Here is a 22,285-nt window from a genome sequence, read left to right as displayed (position 1 = left end):
CCGGACCATTAGGTTACAGATTGTGCTAGAGTACAATTCTGCTGCTGTTGATGACTCACAGTGCCTCATGGATGCCCAGTTGTGAGTTACTAGTTCGGTTCAAAATCTGTCCCATTTAGCACAGTGATAACACAACACGATGGAGGTTTCTCTGTGTGAAGGTGGGACATCATCTCCACAAGGCCTGCGCAGTGGTCACTCTAACTGATACTGTCATGAGTCCCATAAAGATCAGCAAGGCCACCTATGTGTGGAACCACAGATGATGGGAGAGATATTAAACAAGTCTTTTGCATCAGTGTTTACTGTGGAGCAGGATATGGAATATATAGAATGTAGGGAAATAAATATTAACATTTTGAAAAATGTTCACATTACAGAGGAGGTGGTGCTGGATGGTTTAAAATGTATAAAGGCGGATAAATCCCCAGGACCTGATCAGGTGTATCCTAGAACTCTGCGGGAATCTAGGGAAGTGATTGCTGAGCCCTTGCTGAGATATTTGCATCATCGTTAGTCATAGGTGAGGTACCATAAGACTAGAGATTGGCTAACATGGTGCCACTATTCAAGAAAGGTGGTAAGAAAAAGCCAGGGAACTATAGAGCGGTGAGCCTGACATTGGTGGTGGGCAAGTTGTTGGAGGGAATCCTGAGGGACAGGATTTACATGTATTTGGAAAGGCAAGTACTGATTAGGGATTGTCGACATGGCTTTGTGCATGGGAAATCATGTCTCACTAACTTGAGTTTGTTGATGAAGCAACAAAGAAGATTGATGAGGGCAGAGCAGTGGATGTGATCTATATGGACTTCAGTAAGTCATTCAAGGTTCCTCCTGGTAGACTGGTTAACAAGGTTAGATCACATGGAATACAGGGAGAACTAAACATTTGGATACAGAACTGGCTCAAAAGTAGAAGACAGAAGGTAGTGGTGGAGGGTTATTTTTCAGACTGGAGGTCAGTGACCAGCGATGTATGATAAGGATCAGTGCTGGATTTACAACTTTTCCTCATTTATATAAATGATTTGGATGTGAACGTAGGACATATGTTTAGTAAGTTTGCAGATGACACCAAAATCGGAGGCGTAGTGGACAGTGAAGAACGTTATCTCAGAGTACAACAGTACCTTGATCAGATGGGCCGATAGGCCAAGGAACGGCAGATGGACTTTAATGTAGAGAAATGTGAGGTGCTGCATTTTGGAAAGGCTAATCAGGTTAGGACTTACACGCTTAAAGGTCAGGTCCTGGGAAGTGTTACTGAACAAAGAGACCTTGGAGTGCAGGTTCAAAGTTGATTGTAAGTGGAGTCGCGGGTAGAAAGGATAAGAAGGCATTTGGTATGCTTGCCTTTATTGGTCAGTGCATTGAGTAGAAGAGTTGGGGATCATATTGCAGCTGTACAGGACATTGGTTAGGCTACTTTTGGAATACTGTGTGCAGTTCTGGTCACCTTGCTATAGGAAGGATATTGTGAATATTGAAAGGGTTCAGAAAAGATTTACAAGGATGTTGCCAGGGTTGGAGGGTTTAAACGAGAAGGAGAGGCTGAATAAGCTGGGGCTATTTTCCGTGGAGCATCGAAGGCTGAGAGGTGTCCTTATAGAGGTTTATAAAATCATGAGGAGCATGGATAGGGAAAATAGACAAGGTCTTTTTCCAGGAGTGGGGGAGTCCAAAATTAGTGGGCATAGGTTTAAGGTGAGAGGGAAAAGATTTAAAAGGGATCTAAGGGGCATCTCTTTCATGAAGAGGGTGGTACGTGTATGGATTGAGCTGCCAGAAGAAGTGGTGGAGGCTGGTACAATTACAACATTTGAAAGGCATTTGGATGTGTATATGAATAGGAAGTTTTAAAGGGATATGGGCCAAGTGCTGGCAAATGGGACTAGATTCATTTATGATATCTGATCGGCATGGACGATTTGGATCAAAGTGTCTGTTTCTATGCTGCACATCTCTATGACTCTAAATCTTGATGTTTCATTTACTTCTTTAAGAATCATGTGAAACATATGCCACAGCCATCTGGAATTCACAGATTTCTGCTTAATGTTTCAGCTACTCTTCTACGGTACAAATTTCTTGAAGACCTTTCTATTGGCTTTTGACCTAGTGACCCTCCAACATTTCTTTAAAACCTCATGACTGTGGACTCCTCTGTTCCAACATGAATCTCATTGTGTCCTGCTCTAACTTTCAGCAGATGATTTGCTTTCTTCCACTCTGCTTCTTTGCAGATCTTTCCAAGCTAACTCTTTAAGCTCACCGCTCTCTGCCACAAGACTATCTGCTTTGCCCCAGGAGGGTGACTATACATTTCTTTCTCTAGTTTTAATCTAAACAAATCTTCCTGTTTCTTTGCCCTTTTCATCTCCATGGAAGCCGCAAAGTACAAAATATCAAATCTGCAACAGTTTTCTGGAAGCAATACGCAGATAAATTAACTAAAATAATATGCTAATTTCCACAGTCCACTGCTATAACAATGTGGCATGCTTTGGGATATTTCAATCAGAAACGTAAAGAAATTATCTTTTATCTTCAATGCAAACCCTTTGAATTTTTGACCAACATAATTAATTTACTTTCTTAATGTGTGTAATTACCATCCCTCCAGTCTCTGTTGGTTCTGCTAAGAGGTCCAAAGGTGGACCATTATTTAAGTGTTCTCATTTCCAACTGTGACATTGCAAGATAAGCACAGGTTTGTTTGTAACCAAAGTCTTATCAAGTGCACAATGACATAGAGCTAGTTCTCCCACCCTGAACCGTAAGTATTTGACAACATGCTCTTATATGCAAAGATGTTTTTCTTGGGTAATGTGGGATGGGAGTTGGGAACAAAGTTTCATTAATTCTATCACACTTACAATCTCTAAATTTATTTGTGCAACATGGCTTATGCATTGAAATGAGGTCCACTATGTCAAAGGTCCATGTCCCACTGTATTGCGGATTGTGCTAAAATATCACTTGTGTGTAATGACAATGCTGGCTGCTTATATTAAAAAGGAGCTGTTTTGTTTGTGACAATACAAAGATTCATTGGAACCATGGCCAAGGAATCCAGCCATAACAGGGGTTATCATCACTGTGGCTGCTCCATAATGTGCGTCCAAAGTAATTGACGAGGACCAAATGCACCAGCAGACTCAGACCCGACAGCAACCTCCAGCAAATGCCAAACAGTGTCCATATGAAAACGTTGCAGCTGAAGGTCCCCTCAAGCTGTGAAGGTAGAGAATGCCATTTGATCCAGATGAGTAAGGTGCATTGTGACTGCAGACCGAGGATGTCCTGGGATATCATCACGAATGGAGTGTGGCATGTTTGCCTTCATTTCTCAGACCTCTGAATATATACGTTGGGATGTCATGTTAACATTGTATAGGATATTGGTGAGGCCTCTTCTGGAGTACAGTGTGCAATTCTGGTCACCCTGTCATAGAAAGGATGTTCAGAAAAGATTTACCAGGATTGTTCTTTGAATGGAGATGTTGACTTATAAAAATAGGCTGGATTGTTTTACACTGGAGCATAGGAGGTTGAGGGGTGACTTTTTGGAGATTTATAAACTGATGAGGGGCATAGATGGGGTGAAGAGCATGGGTCTTTTCCCTAGAATGTGGGAGTTCAAAACTAAAGGCACATTTTTTAAGGTGAGAGGAGAAAGTTTTATAAAGGACGAGGGACAACTTTTTTTGCACAGAAAGTGGTTCATGTGTGGAATGACCCATTAGAGGAAGTGATGGATGCAGGTACAGTTGCAATATTTAAAATACATTTGGATAAGTATATGAATAGGAAAGGTTTGGAGGGATATGGACCAAACATAGGCAAGTGGGACTAGTTTAGTTTGGGGACATGGCAGGCACGGACTAGTTGGAACGAAGGATCTGTTTCCTTGCTGTATGACCCCATGACTTGTGAACCACCCAGGCCATCCTATCCAAGTGACCATTTAGGTAACAACTGAGTTAATTTTTCACGCAAATGGCTGCTTCCAAGAATCAAGTGAAGACCTGCATGGGATATTTACATCCTCATCCCTCGAATGTGTCAAGACTATTACTGGTTTTGAATCTGTGGAATTCACTGCCACAGAAGGCTGTGGAGGCCAGGTCATTGAGAATATTTAAGATGGATATAGATAAGTTCTTGATTGTCAAGGGGATCAAGTGTTATGGGGAGAAAGCAGGAGAATGGGGTGGAGAAACTTATCAACCATGATTGAATGGCAGAGTAGACTCGATGGGCTGAATGGCCTAATTTCTGCTCCTGTGTCTGGTGGTCTTATGGATTTATAGTTATTCAATTCATACAGACCACATCAATTCATCTTGTTTCTCTGTGAAGAGGTCTGTGCTTCAGCCTGGATAGTAGACTTCGTCTGGTTTCCCCTAGGTACACAGCTCTGAACTGGACACATATTGTATTGTGATTGCCATATCATAGCACATAAACTTCATCAGTATGATAGGGTTCCAGTTATTAATACATAAGTCACCTGGGATCATTGGTGCCGTATCTTAGAAGTCTGAGCCAGATATCCTAGAAGCTGCCAAAGTACCTACATCCTTGAGAACTCCCAGGTTTCTGCTTCATTTCATGGGCTGTATGCCTTTATAAGAAGTGTTGCCGGGAGTGGAGGGTTGCCCTGTGTGACTATGAGTGATGATTTTATTATGCGAACGCCTGGCTAAGGCTCCGCACAGGTACAATGCAGCCCATTCTTCTACCAAGGTCATCATAGACCAGATATTCAACATCCTGAAGATGAAGTTCAGATACTTGGAGCAATCTGGGGAAGGACTTTGCAGTACATTTCAGGCAATGCTGCACTCTCCACAGCTGGAGCAGTCAAACAGAGGCTGTGTTGGTGGCTGGGACAGCAGCAGCAGTCTCCTGAAGAGGAAGACGTAGACATGGAGCAGGAGGAACATTGCCTTCAGTATAAAAGAGTGCTACAGTGTTGTGGGCAACAAGCCAGACAGAACTAAAAGCCGAAAGAACTGCGAATGCTGTAAATCAGGAACAAAAACAAAGTTGCTGGAAAAGCTCAGCAGGTCTGGCAGCATCTATGAAGGAAAAAAAAAAGTTAACGTTTCGGGTCCGGTGACCCTTCCTCAGAACACAAAGCCAGACAGAACTGATTTGACATCTCCTTTCAAAGATCTGAAAAGGATGAAATGATCATTCTGGTTGAAGTGATCATTCACTAACTGTATATTTGTTTCTGCTCAAAAGGTAAAGAGCTTCTGTTCATTTCCAGAGACACACGCAGCTTGTTTTGCTTTGTTTGTACTTCGTTTTTCCTGTTGTTCAATTAAAGTCAACATTTTGAATTGGTTAAAGACTTTCTAACACGATTCTCCCACTTTGAGGAATGACAAGATGCTATGTTATGCTGGGCATTAGAGAATAAGTAGCACTCACTTAGATAGGGTTCTAACATGTTATGGCACTAAGGATGGGTAGCCTGTGTCATTTCATTATTGTAGCTGCAGTTACAATGACAGTCAATTGGACAAATGCTGATACAAAATAGGAATTCATATACAACTGTGAACTTCTATTTCCAAAGAAGCATTATCCATGCCGCACATAGGCCTTCAGGAGATGATCAGTTCTCTCCCACAGTGTGCACTGTGAAGGATGTTTTCTGGCTTGCATCATTTGAACTAATATACAACAGGACTTTAAATATGGCAGCTGTGGCAGAAATCAAAGAATCCCTACAGTGTGGAAACAGGCCCTTCAGCCCACCAAGTCCACACTGACCCTCAGAGCATCCCACCTAGACCCATCACCTTATAACCCACCTAATGTACACATCCCTGAACACTATCGGCAATTTAGCATGGCCAATCCACCTCGCCTAACATGTCTTTGGACTGTGGGAGGAAACTGGAGCACCCGGAGGAAACCCACACAGACACAAGGATGACATGCAAACTCCACACAGACAGTCACCCAAGGGTGGAATCGAACCTGGGTTCCTGGCACTGTGATGCAGCAGTACTAACCACTGAGCCACCGTGCTACCCTATCAATCCCAGTAGTGATGAGCTGCTCCTGCTTCCTATTCCAAGTATTGCCTGCTGTATGTCTATAATAGCCCTGTTTGATAGCTTGATAGGTTACAAAGTATAAACCTTCACTGGACCAGCAATGTGGAAGAGAGAGTTTCAGAAGCAGGTGACATTATGGAGAATGCTTCATTTTCTGTATACTATTAAATGCCTTTTCATTTCAAAAAGTGTGATAAAGTTCAGATGTATAAGTGCTTGCATCCCTTTTCAAGCAAGGTTTTGCTATCTGAGGTATTTTCATTGATAGGATTTTGTGAAGGTCAGACAACTTTACTATATTTCTGAGAAGTATACATCGATGGATTACTTTTATACAAATGCATATTTGCACTTCATTAGCTTGATATTTATTTTTAAGGTTATAATATTCCATCTTTTCATACCTGTTAATCCATAAGTGATGCACATACTGGCTATAAATGCAATTTTATAATTGCTTTCAAGTTGCATTGAATGCAACTCTAGCCAGTCACTAAAGAGCACATGAATAAGACCTTAGGATGACTGCCCTGTGAGTGTTTTCTGAATCACTCCATCCCCCCACAGTATACTTGTGTAAGAAATTCAAGGACAGTGGTCAGACCAAACACATGCTGTTTCATCCGCAACACAAGACCAAGGCATGGCAATATATACTAGCTACCACCAATACTTCTCACATGCTACATAATGACAGTGCCAAGACAGTTTACACATTCACTTCACAGACAATACAAGGATTTACACAATTCAGTTGGAATATAAAATATTGGCAACACAAACACAGAGTCAAATCAACAAGTAACACCATGAGGTAAAGCCTTGAATTGATTACAGACTACTTCCAGATCAGGCTGCAGCAATGAATATTTTATTAAGATGAATAACTTGAACCCTAAGACAGTAAAAGACTGTGATACATTGTACATTACACATTTTGTGTTATATTGTTATACGTTTCCACCTATGTATCGCTTTAAATCATGAGTAGGGAAGGTCTGATGGTTCAAAGCATGAACTGTCTACTGATTTCACTTAGTACTGTTACAAATTCTGCACATATTGGAAAAAAAAATAGGAACAAAAGTATACTATTTAGCCTCTCAAGCCTGCTCCACCATTCAATAAGATTATAACTGGTGTAGCCCAGGCCTCAAATCCTCTTTCATGCCATCTCAGCATAGCCGTCAACATCCTGATAGATTTTCAAAAATCTTTCACCTCGTCTTTATATAGTTTCAAAGATCTAGCCTCCACAACACTCAGTGGGAGGAAATTCGCACATTCACTACCCTCTGAGAGAAGAAATTCCTTCACATCCGAGCTTTAAATGACCGTCACCTTATTCTGTAACTATTTCTCTTAGTTCAAGATTTCCCCCACTAGTGGAAGCATCTTCTAAATATCTACCCTGTCAAGCTCCCTCAAAATCTTTCATATTTTAATTAGATCATTCTTCTAAACTCTAATGAATGAAGGCCTAACCTGTTCAGCCATTCACTAAGTCAATCCCTTCATCCCAGGACTCAGCCTAATAATAAATGGTAAAAAGCAAAGGAGGCCAGCAATAAAAGATTTGGGAAAGATATGTTGAAAAAGTGAGAAGGTAAATTTAACTTCGAAACACACACGGGCATGTTAATGTGTCAGGAGAGGGCTGCGGCGTTGGGGGGTGGGTCAGTTTTTATTCTCCTGTAAAGTACAACTTTTTAGTGTGGATTGTTGATGACATTCTTGCTTCCAAGGTAGAAGGTTGTGGATTCAAGTGCCGCATCAGAACTCGTGCACTAACTTCTGGGCTGACACACCAGTGTAATACTGAGGAACTGTGTAATAATGAGTGTACTATATTCTGGGCTGAGACCCCAATGTGATACTGATTGCACTAAATTCTAGGTTGATGCTCATATGTAATACTGAGGAAGTGCTATACTATCAGACGTGATGACTCTTAGATGCCACATTAAGTCAAGGCCTCATCCACATTATTAGGTAGATCCATGATACTATTTCAAAGGAGAGTTATTGCTAGTGTCCTGGCCAATGTTTACCCTTAATCTGAAAAAAAGCAGATTATGTTGTTATTATTACTTTGTTGTTTATGGGAGCTTGTAATGAACTAGCTAACCATCTCATTTCTTACTTTACAAAAGTGACCACATTTCAAAAGTAGATAATTACCTCTAAAGCACTTGGGAGACCTTTTGAGGTTATGGTAATCCTTATAATGTATATCTTCCTTTTAGTGTCACTTGCTTTGCCTAATAATCCAGTCCCATTTCAAAACTTATTAAACTGCATTATACCCAATGGTTTGATATGTCATGGATATAATTATATTGGAAGTTCAGGCATATTTCAATACAATATTATGCAAAATTTGCATTGACCTGTTTTTCTAGACATTTGTCTCTTAAAGAAACCACAATTTGTTATTTTGTGAAATGTAATTAAATAGCCTTGTTCGAGATGTCTGCGGCCTTGTTAAATTCAGGTCTGTGTAATTTATTTTCCTTCCTACACAATTCTACTAGTGTCAATCAAATACAGTTCACTTTTAGAAAAATTGTCAATTTTAAGTAGAAGTTTGGAACAATTAATCAAAGTCAGGGTCCTCTAGCTGAACCTAATTTTATGCAGTCATTAATGTAACAGCAGAAAAGAAAATAGAGCTGGGTGTTCCTGGAGTATGAAATTAAATATTTCATGACTGAATGTCAGGAAATGAATCTCCTCAGTTCTTCACTGGAAGTTGTCACAAAAACATCATCAGGATTGTCTACATTGACATGATTAATTAGAAATGTCTTCTAGTGTGTGTTATTCTGTACTAAATACTGACCAACAAAATACTTTTGCGCAGATGTTGTTCGAAAGCAAATCAGCTCTGTGCAGAACATTACTCTGGCTTTTTAGAATTTATTTCTTGCTAAATACTGTATGCAAAATATTGCATCCCGAGAGTTTAGTTGTTAACACCAGCATTAGCTGAGCTAAGAAGTTTACTAAGTAAAGGAACAAGTCTCATCTGTAATGAACTAGCTAATTCCAACCAATGGTGCAACAGGAGAGCTTCATGTTGTGTCAATGCCCCTAAGTTGGGGAAATTCAGTCAGTATTCCAGCTCCTGATTATTATCACAAACTCTCAAAACTTTGATCATTAAGCCAGGATTTCCTTTGGTTAATGGTTTGGATGCAATCTTGTATCCAAACTTACATACATTAATCAATTTTCCATTGCTGAACAATCCATTGTGCATTTTCAGCTTTGCTAAATTTATTTCTAATTTTCAGTATTCAGAATTCTATGGTTTACAAATGAATATTCTGCACAATATTATTTTTCTAGTCTAGAAATTCATCTTATGAAGCAGTTTCTATTGTCCGTGATAATAAATTAATTTGTGTAAAGTACAACTACTGTTCATTTTTTACAATAATGAATTGGAAAAACATTTTTTTTAGTTAAAAATCTAATGAAATTGAAAGAGATTTTACCTCAGACACATAATATCGCAATATACACTCACTATGGTCTTCTCTGGGTGAATATATCCTGTATACTTAGGCTGTTTTGAATGTGACCATAGGTCCATGTTGATAGTGTGAAATCATTTGTATTTTTTTAATAAACTTTCTACAGTCAAGCAGTAAATTTATCCATCAAGTATATGGTCATGTAGGCAGAAAGATTATAATTTTAATTCACTGATCTCAACTGGTGAGGCTGGTGAGGGGCTTGAGGATGCTGCACGGTGTGTATTTTCCTGGGTTCAGCAGCAGAAAATCGGTGAGTATCACAACTTTCAATCACGATCCAGTCTAATTGGATGTGTCCATTTTTGGATGTTGGTTGAGAAGAAGATCAAGTAAAACTGGAATGTCCACACTATTAAATAATCTACTGACTCTCATTGTTGAGGATTTATGTGAGTAGCAACTTCTGCAAAGTGTGTTGCAGACAAAACGTCAGGACCAGTGCCTCAACATGGGAGGAAACTGCCTCAAATAGAATATCCTTTATAGAAGAGCATAGAATATCATTTATTGTCACGTGTACTTCATTGTAGAAGTACAGGAGTACAGTGAAAAGCTATTACATTGTCTGCCTCTTATGGCGCCATCTTATGTACAGGTACTTAGGTACAAACCTTGGCTACAAAAGAGGAATAAAAAGTAGTTGCATTATTATACAGACTTTCAAAAATAAGTTGGAAATAAGACATCATTAAAGGATTGACATTACAGGCAGGTAAAACAGTTCAAATAAATGGATAAGAAGTTGAGAATAACACAATGTGGAGCTGGAGGAACACAGCAAGCCAGGCAGCATCAGAGGAGCAGGAAAGTTGATGTTTCAGGTCGGGACCCTTCTTCAGAAATGGGGAGGGGGAAGGGAACTTATCTCCACTTACCTTGACTCTGTTTCCTCCCCCTGGTCCAGGAACTCCCCACCTACATCTGGGACACCACCCACGCCCTCTACCTCCTCCAAGACTTCCAATTCCCTGGCCCCCAACACCTCATCTTCACTGTGGACGTCCAATCCCTATACACTTCTATCCCCCATGCAGATGGCCTAAAAGCCCTCCTCTTCTTCCTCTCCCGCAGGCCCAACCAATCCCTCTCCACCGACTTCCTCATCTGCTTAACCAAACTCGTCCTTACCCTTAACAACTTCTCCTTTAACTCCTCCCACTTCCTAAAGACTAAGTGGGTGGCCATGGGAACCCGCGTGGGCCCAAGCTATGCCTGCCGCTTCATAGGATAAGTGGAACAGTCCCTCTTCCGCTACTATAATGGCACTGTCCCTCACCTGATGACTGTATTGGCGCTGCCTCATGCTCCCATGAGGAGCTTGAACAGTTCATCAACTTTACTAACACCTTTCACCCCAACCTCAAATTCACCTGGACCATCACCAATACCTCCCTCTCATTCCTGGACCTCTCTGTCTCCATCTCTGGTGACCATCTTGAAACCAACATCTATTTCAAGCCCACTGACCACCCACAGTTACCTAGACTACACCTCCTCTCACTCACCTTCCTGCAAGAATGCGATCCCTTACTCCCAATTCCTCAGTCTCAGTTGCATCTGCTCGCAAGATGGGGCCTTCCACTCCCACACATCCCAAATGTCCTCTTATTTCAAGGACCGCAACTTCCACCCTTCGGTGGTCAAAATGCTCTCAACCACATCTCTTGCAATACCCACACCTCTGCCCTCACATCCCCTCCCCCCAACAAAAACAAAGACAGAATCCCCCTTGTCTTCACATATCACCGCACCAACCTCCGTACCCAACGTATCATTCTACACCATTTCTGCCACCTACAATCCGACCCCACAACCAAAGACATAATTCCCTCCCCATCCCTGTCTGCCTTCGGTAGGGACAGCTCTCTCCGTGACTCCCTCATCTGCTCCACACTCACCACTAGCCCCAGCTCCCCAGCACCTTTCCCTGCAACTGCAGGAAGTGGTACACCTGCCCCTACACCTACCCCCTCGCTTCCATTCATGGCACCAAACAAACCATTCCACATTAGACAGAGGTTCACCTACACATCTGTCAATGTGGACTATTGCAGTCGCTGCTCCGGATGTGGCCTCCTCTACATCGGTGAGACCAAGCAGAGGCTCGGAGACCGCTTTGTAGAGCACCTGCACTCTGTTTGCGACAAACGACAACACCTTCCAGTCACGAACCATTTCAACTCCCCCTCCCTCTCCCTGGGTGACATGTCCATGCTGGGCCTCCTCTAGTGTCACAAAGACGCCACCCGCAAACTGGAGAAGCAGCACCTCATATTCCACCTTGGGAGCCTACAGCCCAATGGCCTAAATGTGGATTTTACCAGTTTCAAAATCTCCCCACTCCCGGCCTCATCCTATGGCCAACCCTCCCTCTCATCCCACCTCCTTGACCTGACACAACCTGTCCATCTTCTCTCCCACCTATCCACCCCTCCCACCTCACTGACTAATCCCCACCACTGCCTACCTGCACTCACCCATCAGCATCCCACCTACCATCACCAGCCCCACACCTCCTCTCTATTTATTTCTTAGCTCCTTCCCCCACCCAATTTCTGAAAAAGGGTCTTGACCCGAAACGTCAACTTTACTGCTCGTCTGATGCTGCCTGGCCTGCTGTGTTCCTCCAGTTCCACACAGTGTTATCTCTGACTCCAGCATCTGCAGTTCTTACTGTCTCTGAGAATAGCGTTATTCCTTTTTCATACATTGATTCACAACTAATAATATTAAATCTAATTCCATTTCATTAATTAACAGCAAGGTGAAATTCTGAGCAAAGAGCTCCAAGGAGTCCAAAATTCCAAAAGGCAAGTTGAATTAGTTATTAAATTATCCGGGCACCTAATGAGTATGAGTTGATGAGAGAGAATTCAGGGGAGAAAAAAAGCTGACCTGCTGGTACAAAAGGAAACAAGCACACTGAGAACTGATGAACTAAAGGATAGGCTCAATCAGTTCACTGCCTCTGATCTGCATGAGCTGCATCAAATGTAAGTTTTCAACAGAAAAGAATTCAACAGAGTAAATTGCAAATGGATATAATATAAGACAAAAAAGCATACTTGTTTTCTATAAGATTGTGTAATATTCATACTTTGGAAGTTTGTGAAAAGTTTAAAATAACCCCACCCTCAACCAATTAGCAAATTGAAACCAAGTTCTAAGGGAGGGTCACTCAGAGACAGTAAGAATTGCAGATGCTGTAGTCAGAGATGACAAAGTGTGGAGCTGGAGGAACACAGCAGGTCAGGCAGCATCAGAGGAGCAGGAAAGTTTACGTTTCGGGTTGAGACCCTTCTGCCTGGCCTGCTGTGTTCCTCCAGCTCCACACCATGTTATCTCTAGGGGAGGCCCAAAGTTAAGAGATCATATAAATTAATAGACACCTATTCTAGATGCACATAAGGACAGATAACCAAAGGATGATTGTGGATCCTTGCCCTTTCTCCTTACTGCAATATATAAAAAGCAGGGTTTAAAAGTGAACTTCAACCCTGGTCTGAGTGTTAGTGGCTTAACGCCCTAGTACGTGGACTTGGTAACTGTGAAGGTCACAGCTTTGAGAGCAGCCATTCAATATCTCTACAAAGGTAAAGAAAGGGAAAAAAGCCTCTCTCATTCTGAAAGTCACCAGACAGTCACTGCCAAAAGAATGCAGGATAAAACTACCAACCCATCAAAACTCAGTTATTCCCCTGTATAATGGTCATAACATTTACTATCCTCTCTTCACCAATGACACAGTGACTGACCTGTGCACTTTTTTTTTGTAACTTTTATCTTAAATTGGCTTCTTTAAAAGCATAAGTTAATTTGATCTGGGAGTAAAGTATCCATAAGGGAAGGTATCCTTTCTGAATTAACATTGCTGTGACCAACCAGAGCTTAGATCGAATAAAGAAGGGGAGCCAATTCATCCACCATCACCTGGGAGCTTGATGGTTTGGTGTATCCTCTCTGGAACTGTAACTATCTGGGGGAATCTTGCTTTGGATTGGTCACAACTGTAGGGTTGGTAATACTGATGTGCGTGTTTACATATGAGTGAATTTCCACATTTCTGTCACAGCTATGGAGAACACCAAAGAAATTTCGCCCCATAATAATAGGGTTATTATTAATAAAATAGATAATTCAGTGCTACAAACTACTTTACTGGAAGTCACTACCCTCCTCTCAAATAAGCAATATTTCTGGATCCACTCTAGCTATTAAAAAAAAACTTTTTAGAAGCTTCTGAAAGAAGAGGAATTTTTTTATTCATTTGTGGGATGTGGGCATCGCTGGCTGGCCAGCATTTCTTGCTCATCCCTAGTTGCCCTTGAGAAGTTGTTGGTGAGCTGCTTTCTTGAACCGCTGCAGCCCTCCTGCTATTGGTTGACCCACAATGCTATTAGGGAGGGAATTCCAGGATTTTGACCCAGCGACACTGAGGGAATGGTGATATATTTCCAAGTCAGCATGGTGAGTGGCTTGGAGGGAGGGGAACTTGGAGGTGGTGGTGTTTCCACCAATTGTCTGCTACTCTTGTCCTTCTAGATGGAAGTGGTCATGGGTGTGGAAGATGTTGTCTGAGGATCTTTGGTGGATTTCTGCAGTGCATCTTGTAGATAGTACACACTGCTGCTATGGAGTATCGGTGGTGGAGGGAGTGAATGCTTGTGGATGTAGTGCCAATCAAGCAGGCTGCTTTGTCCTGGATGTTATCAAGCTTCTTGAATGTTGTTGGGGTTGCAATCATCCAGGCAAGTGGGCAGTATTCCATCACACTCCTGACTTGTGCCTTGTAGATGGTGGATAGGCTTTGAGGAGTCAGGAGGTGAGTTACTTGCCGCAGTATTACTAGCCTCTGACCTGCTCATGTAGTCACTGATAGCGATTGGTAGTGTGGGATTTAGTGATGGTAACACCATTGAATGTCAAGGGGTGGTGTTAGATTGTCTCTTATTGGTGATGGGCATAGCCTGGCATTTGTGTGGCGCAAATGTCATTTGCCACTTGTCAACCAGAGCCTGGATATTGTCCAGATCTTGTTGCATTTGAACACGGATGGCTTCAGTATCTGAGGAGTCATGAATGGTGCTGAACATTGTGCAATCATTGGCGAACATCCCCACCTCTAACCTTATGATGGAGGGAAGGTTATTGATGAAGCAGCTGAAGATGGTTGGGCCAAGGACACTACCCTGAGGAACTCCTGCAGAGATGTCCTAGAGCTGAGATGATTGATCTCCAACAACTATGACCGTCTTCCTATGTGTCAGGTATGACTCCAACCACCGGAGAGTTTGCCCCCTGATACCCATTGATTCCAGTTTTGCTAGGACTCCTTGATGCCACACTCGGTGGAATGCAGGTTGGATGTCAAGGGCTGTCACTCTCACCTCACCTCTGGAACTCAGCTCTTTTGTCCATGTTTGAACCAAGGCTGTAATGAGGTCAGGAGCTGAGTGGCCCTGGTGGAACACAAACTGGACATCACTGAGCAGTTATTGCTGAGCAGGTGCTGCTTGATAGCACTGTTGATGACACCTTCCATCACTTTACTGATGATTGAGAGTCGACTGATGGGGCAGTAATTGGCTGGGTTGGATTTGACCTACTTTTTGTGCACAGGACATACTTGCGCAATTTTTCTCATTGCCGGGTAGATACTAGTGTTGTAACTGTACAGGAACAACTTGGCTAGGGGAGTGGCAAGTTCTGAAGCACAAGTCTTCAGTACTATTGCAGAATGTGCAGTAGAAAGTAAATTGGCTAGTTAGCTGTGATTAGAAGGTGTGATAGATTCAAATAGTTCATTGGATCTTTGCCTGATTGACTTACAGAGAAGAATTTTTTTTCTCAAATCATCCACAAGTTACTTTCTCTCTTTTTTGTGTTTCAGGAAGTTACAGGGAATATAGGCAGATAAATGGTGCATATAGTACACTAAATTTGAACAGACCAGGTCTGAGCTGCCTGATAATCTTCTCTGACTTTTAATATGTGTTGGAATACATGTTAATATTCGGCAATCAAAGCAAGAAATTGATTAATAAATCAAATTGACACAGGTTATTTTTAAGAGATCATTTTCAAAAACAGAATAGTATTTAAATATTGCTGATAAATGTTAAAAGTTCTTTAATGATTCCACAGTGAAAATTCAGAAGGAGTTATTTTTGTTTAGCAAAGACTGCAGAATTGCTGTATAGCTTCAAAAATAATTAGGAAGAATTACTGTGAAGTTATCAAAGTAGCCCCTGTAGGATAATTCTGACCTACAGCTACTAAAGAAAATCCAATAGGTAACTAGAAAGGACCGTTGTAGATAAGGCCATGTCAGTGATATGACCAATAATTCGCATCTCCTTCTTTAGATGGGTCCCCTAATGATCCTACGTTTACCAGTAGAGCCTTTAGAAATGCAACAATGCCCTTTAATCTAAAAATGTAGTACCCAAAGATCCTAAGACAAAATCAGACATGATGAGATATTATTTTAATAAAGTTAGAATTCCAGAATTAAACCATTTGAGTTTTGAATATAGTTCCTTTTGATAAATTAATCACCGATAAACAAGTTTTAGGGCAGATTTTCATCATTGAGGGATAAATTGAAAATACTATTGATCAGGGATACAAGGGAGTGAACAAATTTTCTCAGCAGCAGTGTTTCTAGAATAAAAAGGTGGGTTTGTAGGCATGGCCAAAAAAATGTTTCAGGTACAAACCTGCTATTCCGGCAAATGCATCAAAAGTTTGCCTGCACCATTGAAATAATTAGCTTACAGTCGGATTGTTTCCAATTTATTTTGGTTTTAAAAGCTAGCTTTGTCCCTAAATGACTTTTGTAAATTGGAACTTTTTGATGAAGTAATATAGTTGAGATAGAAAACCTCATTGCATGTTTTGAACTTGATTTTAATATTGGATTGTAAGTTACAGATGCAGATTTAGAAATGGCTATCTAACAGGCATAAAATACCACGTATAAATTATTTCCAGCCCTAAGTATATGTTTGGATACCTGCATATTGTTGGATTTGAATTATTCATTCCCTGAAAGATTTAATAATGCCTTTTTGGGGCCTCAAAGTTTAAGACTGGTATTGAATTTTCTAAGGATGTTCTTTTTTACTAATGTATTCAATTATTCAGTGTGTTGAAATCCATTAGTCGTTAGCCTTGATCACTGGAATTTGTGACCTAAGCATCGTGCTTTTTTTTTTGACTGCAGATGACCCAACAGTCCAGGAAATGAACTTACCTTTGCAGACAGGAGAGATGATCATTATTGTGACTGTCTTGATCATGTGGGCAGGTGAGTAGCCCCTATTTTTGGCAGTTATCTTTCCGCCAACTAAGTTACTTATTCATGCATAGTTTGTTTTTGTTGATTTATTTAAACCAAAATTAATGACTGTTGACTATAGCTGGCATTGCCCTTTCATTCTGAGCAATACTGGTTTTCATCGTTTGGTTTTGCAGGATCGGTAGAATTACTGCATGACTCGGTTCAAAAATAACTTGGAAGAATTATTATGAAGTCATCAAAGTAGACCCAGTAGGATAATTCTGGCCCACAGCTAATTAAAAAAAAAACACTAATGGGTAACTAGAGAGGACCATTGTGGATAAAGGCATATTTGTGATAAAACTAACAATTAGCACCTTCTTCCTTATATAGCTCCTCTGATGGTCCAATGTTTACCAGCGTAGCCTTGGAAATGCACAACGCCCAGTCATCCTTTACTGTTCCCACTGCTCTCTTTGCTGAGGCTAAACTTTATGCATTTCCTACCTTCTAGATATGACCTTGTAGTCCCTAATTCTGGATCTGTTCATTCTTTGACGTACTAATTTATTCTATATAATGTGTGGCAAATTGAGCAAAACCCTCAGTGGAACCATTAACTGGAAAAAACTAATTTTTGTACTGAACTTAAAAACATGAAGAATATACACTCAACAATGTATTAGCTCACCAACATTCTACCATAACATGTAGTTTAGGTTTCATTGAATGAAATCATGGTGCTTTGATGTGAAAAATGATGAGATTTGAGTTCACCAAAGTAAGTTATTTTCACAATGTTCTTTAATGGATTAGTTATGAAACTTCTTAATATTCTGATTAAATGTATGATATTGTTTGTTGTCAATGATAAGATCATTTAACTATGGTCAGAGAATGGCTACACTCATATTAACAGGAACAGGTTTGAAATAATGTTGTAATTGAAAAGTCCATTGCTACTAACTCGAATAATGAATGAGAAGACAATGTTAACTGATGTTTTTCTGAAATCAGTTCTGGGTTTATGAGACAAGGAGCAAAGGTCCCACCCACATTTGAAGAACCAGTGGGAGCCCCAGAATGCTTTTCTCTGAGACATGCAACTTCATTTAATTCAAATTGGGCATTTGCTGGACAGCAAATGACCACCCATGCAATTAAGGCCCAAGCAGGGTAATAATTTTGCCCTAATCAGAGCCCATAACTCTGGTACCATCAGAACCACTAGGGATAAAGGCCAGCGATATACAGTGAGAGCCACCTTGTGGGTTGCCAGTGGACCCACAGAAAGAGGAAATTGTGGGCAGGGTGGGGTTCACAGGGAGGCAATTTGCCAGACCAATAAAATGGGGTTCAACACCAAGGCAAGGGGAGTGACTTTCTGTGCCTCCCTTCCTTCCCAACACTCTTCTGAATGCTGGTTCCTTTGGTTGGCCAGTTAGGCTATTAGATAGCCTCTCCAAATAGCAAGTACCTTACCTGCCACTGGGTGAGTTATCAGCAGGGCAGGCCAGTTAAACTGTTAATTGGCCCTTAAGTGACATCCCTGAACTTGATCAAAGTGAAGATGGGAGAACTACAGGGTCTCCAACTCACTTTATCACATGGTCACTCCCATCCCCATCTCCAACTCACTTCAAGAGGGAACATTAACTTAGATCCTAGCACAGTAGAATTATGATGATGAGGCTTGAGCATGAAAATGATTTGAACCTTTCTAGATTCAACAGGTAGCGCAACATTCTTAAAATCCATATTGTGCAGAAGTTAAAAATTATCCCTGCATTTCAGGTTACAACAGATTGCACATACAGTTTCTTTAGCTTGTATCATAAAGAAGCAATCTTTGCACATTCAGTGACAATCCCACTACATATTTGATTGAATATTACCAGGAAGAGTGCTGGGGAGAATGTGTGGATTTGGCGAAATCCACAGTGTCTGACAATGAGAGGGTCTAATTTTTTAAAATCTGATTCAATCTTGCAACCAGCAGTTTACCGGATTGAGTGCCAGATCAATGTTCAGGAGCACATTTGACAACAGAATGCTGTAGCAGTCAGAGACACTAATGGATGAATTCTGGCATCCAGTGAAGGCTGAAGACTCTGTGCTTTGATCGGAGTTGAGTAAGAAGCAAAATTACTGAGGCTACCATTGAGAATGAAGGCACTGGGGGCATCATGGATGGAGGAGGTCAAGGTTTCTTTGTCAGGAAAATGGCTAGGAAATTTTCTTCCATACCCATGAGCAGCTGATCTCAAATAATTACCAGCAGCACAACACCTTTAGCCTCAGATCTGTCTCCCCTTTACTTCCAGCGATACAAATCATATCAACAAGCCATGGTTTTTAGATGTTAAGTAGGCCTCACCTGCATTTGAAGGAGCCTGATCAAAAGCCTGATTTGTGTTTGTCATCCACAGCAAGTTAAAATCAGGGTGATAGTGTCCATAGGAATTCTTATCTCTTGACAAAGTGCACATTATAGGGAGAAGCCTGGTCCAACATCACTCTAAGCCTTTCAGAGAAATATTGTAGAGGCATTAAGTGGTTTAGTTCTTATTCATAATCCTCACAGGGAAATATGTTGAGTTTCCATGTCAAAGAAAACATTCTTGGGAATGGTTGTGTGAGATAAGAAAATTAGAACTTTACCTGAAAACAGCAAATACCTGTGAGTCGATTGTTTGAGGCTTTCAATTGTGCAGAAAAATGGAAGGCAAAACTTTCCACTTCTGACACTGGTTATAGTTATTACTGCCTGATACCTGCAGAGAGATGTGCATTTTAATGCAAACCTCACAGTATTCAGTCATGTTAGACTCTAAGGAGGAGAAGTGTATTTGCATAGGACCAATTTGCTTGGTGCCTAGCAGATTCCATGGATTCTCTGGGGCAAACACCACTAGGGAGTGTACCTGCATGAGCTATATGTCCCTCTTTACTGATATCAATAAGAAATAATTCAAAGGCCTGTTGCACCATATGCCCTGGGGAAAATCTACCTAAATCTGTGTCACATTACTTGAAGCACTGTTGCAAAATATCTCTCCCTAAACAGTATTTGATGTTATCCTTTAAAATATATGATGGCAGAACTAGTTATGTCACTTTTTTGTCTCCATTGCTGCTTTTAATTTTTCATCACCAAACATTTTATTTAATCGATCACCATGTGGATAATTTAACTCTTCCAATAAATGGGTCAGAATACTACTGCCACAAAAATACTGGAGGTTATTTTTACGTGGGCAGTGTAACTAGCCACTGGAGGCACAGATGAACAGATGGACTGAACATGTGTGAATTTTTAGGTTTAGATTATTTGCATGTTTCAGAAGCTGTTTTAGAAGAGTCTTACTCCTTGCTTGGCCTGGCATGTAGAAAAAATAACATCCAGAAGATCATAGAATCCATATAGTGTGGAAACAGGCCCTTCGGCCCAACAAGTTCACACCGACCCTCAGAGCATCCTGCCCAGACCCATCCCCCTATAACCCACCTAATTTACATATCCCTGAACACTACGGGAAATTTAGCATGGCCAATCCACCCAGTCTGCACATCTTTGGACTGTGGAAGGAAACCGGAGCACTCGGAGGAAACCCATGCAGACACGGGGAGAATGTGCAAACTCCACACAGACAATTGCCTTCGGGTGGAATCAAACCCGGGTCCCTGGCGCTGTGAGGCAGCAGTGCTAACCACTGAGCCACTGTGCCACCCTTTTAAGCAAAAGATCTCCATGATGATCCCTAAAACCACTGTAGGGAGAAAATTAGAAACTTGCAGGCCTCTTTGACCTTCCATTAGGAGAGTTCTAGATGTTTGGACTAATACTTAGTTTTTGTTCTCTCTCTGTTACCTCTGGTGCCATGCACCATTTTAGAATTTAGAATTAGGTTTATTGTCATGCGTACTCAAGCACAGAAGTACAGGAGTACAGTGAAAAGTTTACAATGTCCAACAAAGCAGTTAGGTACAAATCTTAGATACAAAATAGAGAGATTAAAAAAAAGTTCCATTACCTTACAGTTATTCATTATATAATTTAGACAAATAAGAACTAAAGTTAAAATGATAAACATCGCAGTCTTCCAATCAAGGGCCTGCAGTAGATCAATGCAGGAGGCTTCCACACATGGTCTGATCAGGCTCATAAGCTGCTGACTGCCCACACCGGTCCCCAGTCCAACAACCGTCCCCGCTCAACTCGGGCCTCCAGTCAGCTGGCCATCCCCACTCCACTCAGGGCACGCTGGTTGTCTATCCCTAAGCCCGCTCAATTTCACTTATGTATCATCACCAACTTCACCCCATCCTCAATTCATCTGTTGGTGAAACCTTCATTCATGCCATTGTTACCTCTAGACTAGACTATATCAACATACTGCTGGTAGTTCTCCCACATCTTACCCTTTGTGTAAACACAAGGTCATCAATTACTTTATCACTCATCCTTATTCCTACCAAGTCCCATTTAGCTATTATCACTTCATTTCATTAGGTTCTAGTTGAGAAATAGCTTCCTTTTAAAATCCTTGTCCTTGTTTCAAATCCTTCCCTGACCATACTCTCCCTTGTATCTGTAAACTTCTTGAATTCCACAATTCTGTGGGATTTTTGAACACTTACAGTCCCCAGTTTTAATCACTCTACCATTGGTGGCTGTGCCTTCTGTTGCTTCGGCCTTAAACACAGGAATTTCCCCCTTATACACCTCTGCCTCACTACCTTATATCCCCTTTTAAGACATTCTTTAAACGTACTTTAACCTAGCTTTTGACAACCTGACCTGCCATCTCTTTATGTGCCTGGGTGTCAGATTTTGCCATTAGAAGTTTTATTATATTAAAGATGTTATAAAAATATAAATTGATTATAACTTTATGGGCATCCCTCAAAATTGCTAGCTCACCAATGAACCACATAATCTAAACCTAAAAATTCACAAATGTTCAGTCCATCTGTTCAGCTGTGCCTCCAGTGGAAAATGGCAGGGGCTGGGACACTTATTCCATTTCACTTACTTATGTGAACACTTTCTCTGCACAAAGGATGCCCAGGTAATCATTAGCCAGTTTTAAGTAAAGAAATAGTTGTGTTTAAATAACACCTTTCACAACCTCTGGATGCCCAAAACTGTTTTACAGCCAATGAATTGCAAAGGGATCCACAATAAAACTCACAATTCTCTGCTGTTTTTACCGCAGGGATTAAGAATTCCTCAGATAGTACAACAAAACCAAATTTATTTTGTGACAACAACGTGCAGGGCTGGATGAACACAGCAGGCCAAGCAGCATCATAGGAGCAGAGAGGCTGACGTTTTGGGCCTAGACCCTTCATGAGAAAAGGGGGAGGGGAAGGGGGTT

At 41.1% G+C, this 22,285-nt stretch overlaps 1 protein-coding gene across 1 annotated transcript in view; it reads left to right on the top strand.

Annotated features, from left to right (window-relative positions):
• Nucleotides 1-22,285, top strand: part of LOC109922011 (fibronectin type III domain-containing protein 4-like) — a 231,350-nt gene that overhangs the window by 152,728 nt on the left and 56,337 nt on the right. The window contains exon 4 of the mRNA XM_048597173.1: nucleotides 16,848-16,931. Coding sequence (XP_048453130.1) covers nucleotides 16,848-16,931 — 84 coding nt within the window. The remainder of the gene's footprint in view (nucleotides 1-16,847; nucleotides 16,932-22,285) is intronic.

The sequence above is a fragment of the Rhincodon typus genome, chromosome 5, assembly GCF_021869965.1.
Source record: "Rhincodon typus isolate 14 chromosome 5, sRhiTyp1.1, whole genome shotgun sequence".
NCBI classification, from domain to species: domain Eukaryota; kingdom Metazoa; phylum Chordata; class Chondrichthyes; order Orectolobiformes; family Rhincodontidae; genus Rhincodon; species Rhincodon typus.
This window is presented reverse-complemented; position numbering and strand designations above follow the sequence as displayed.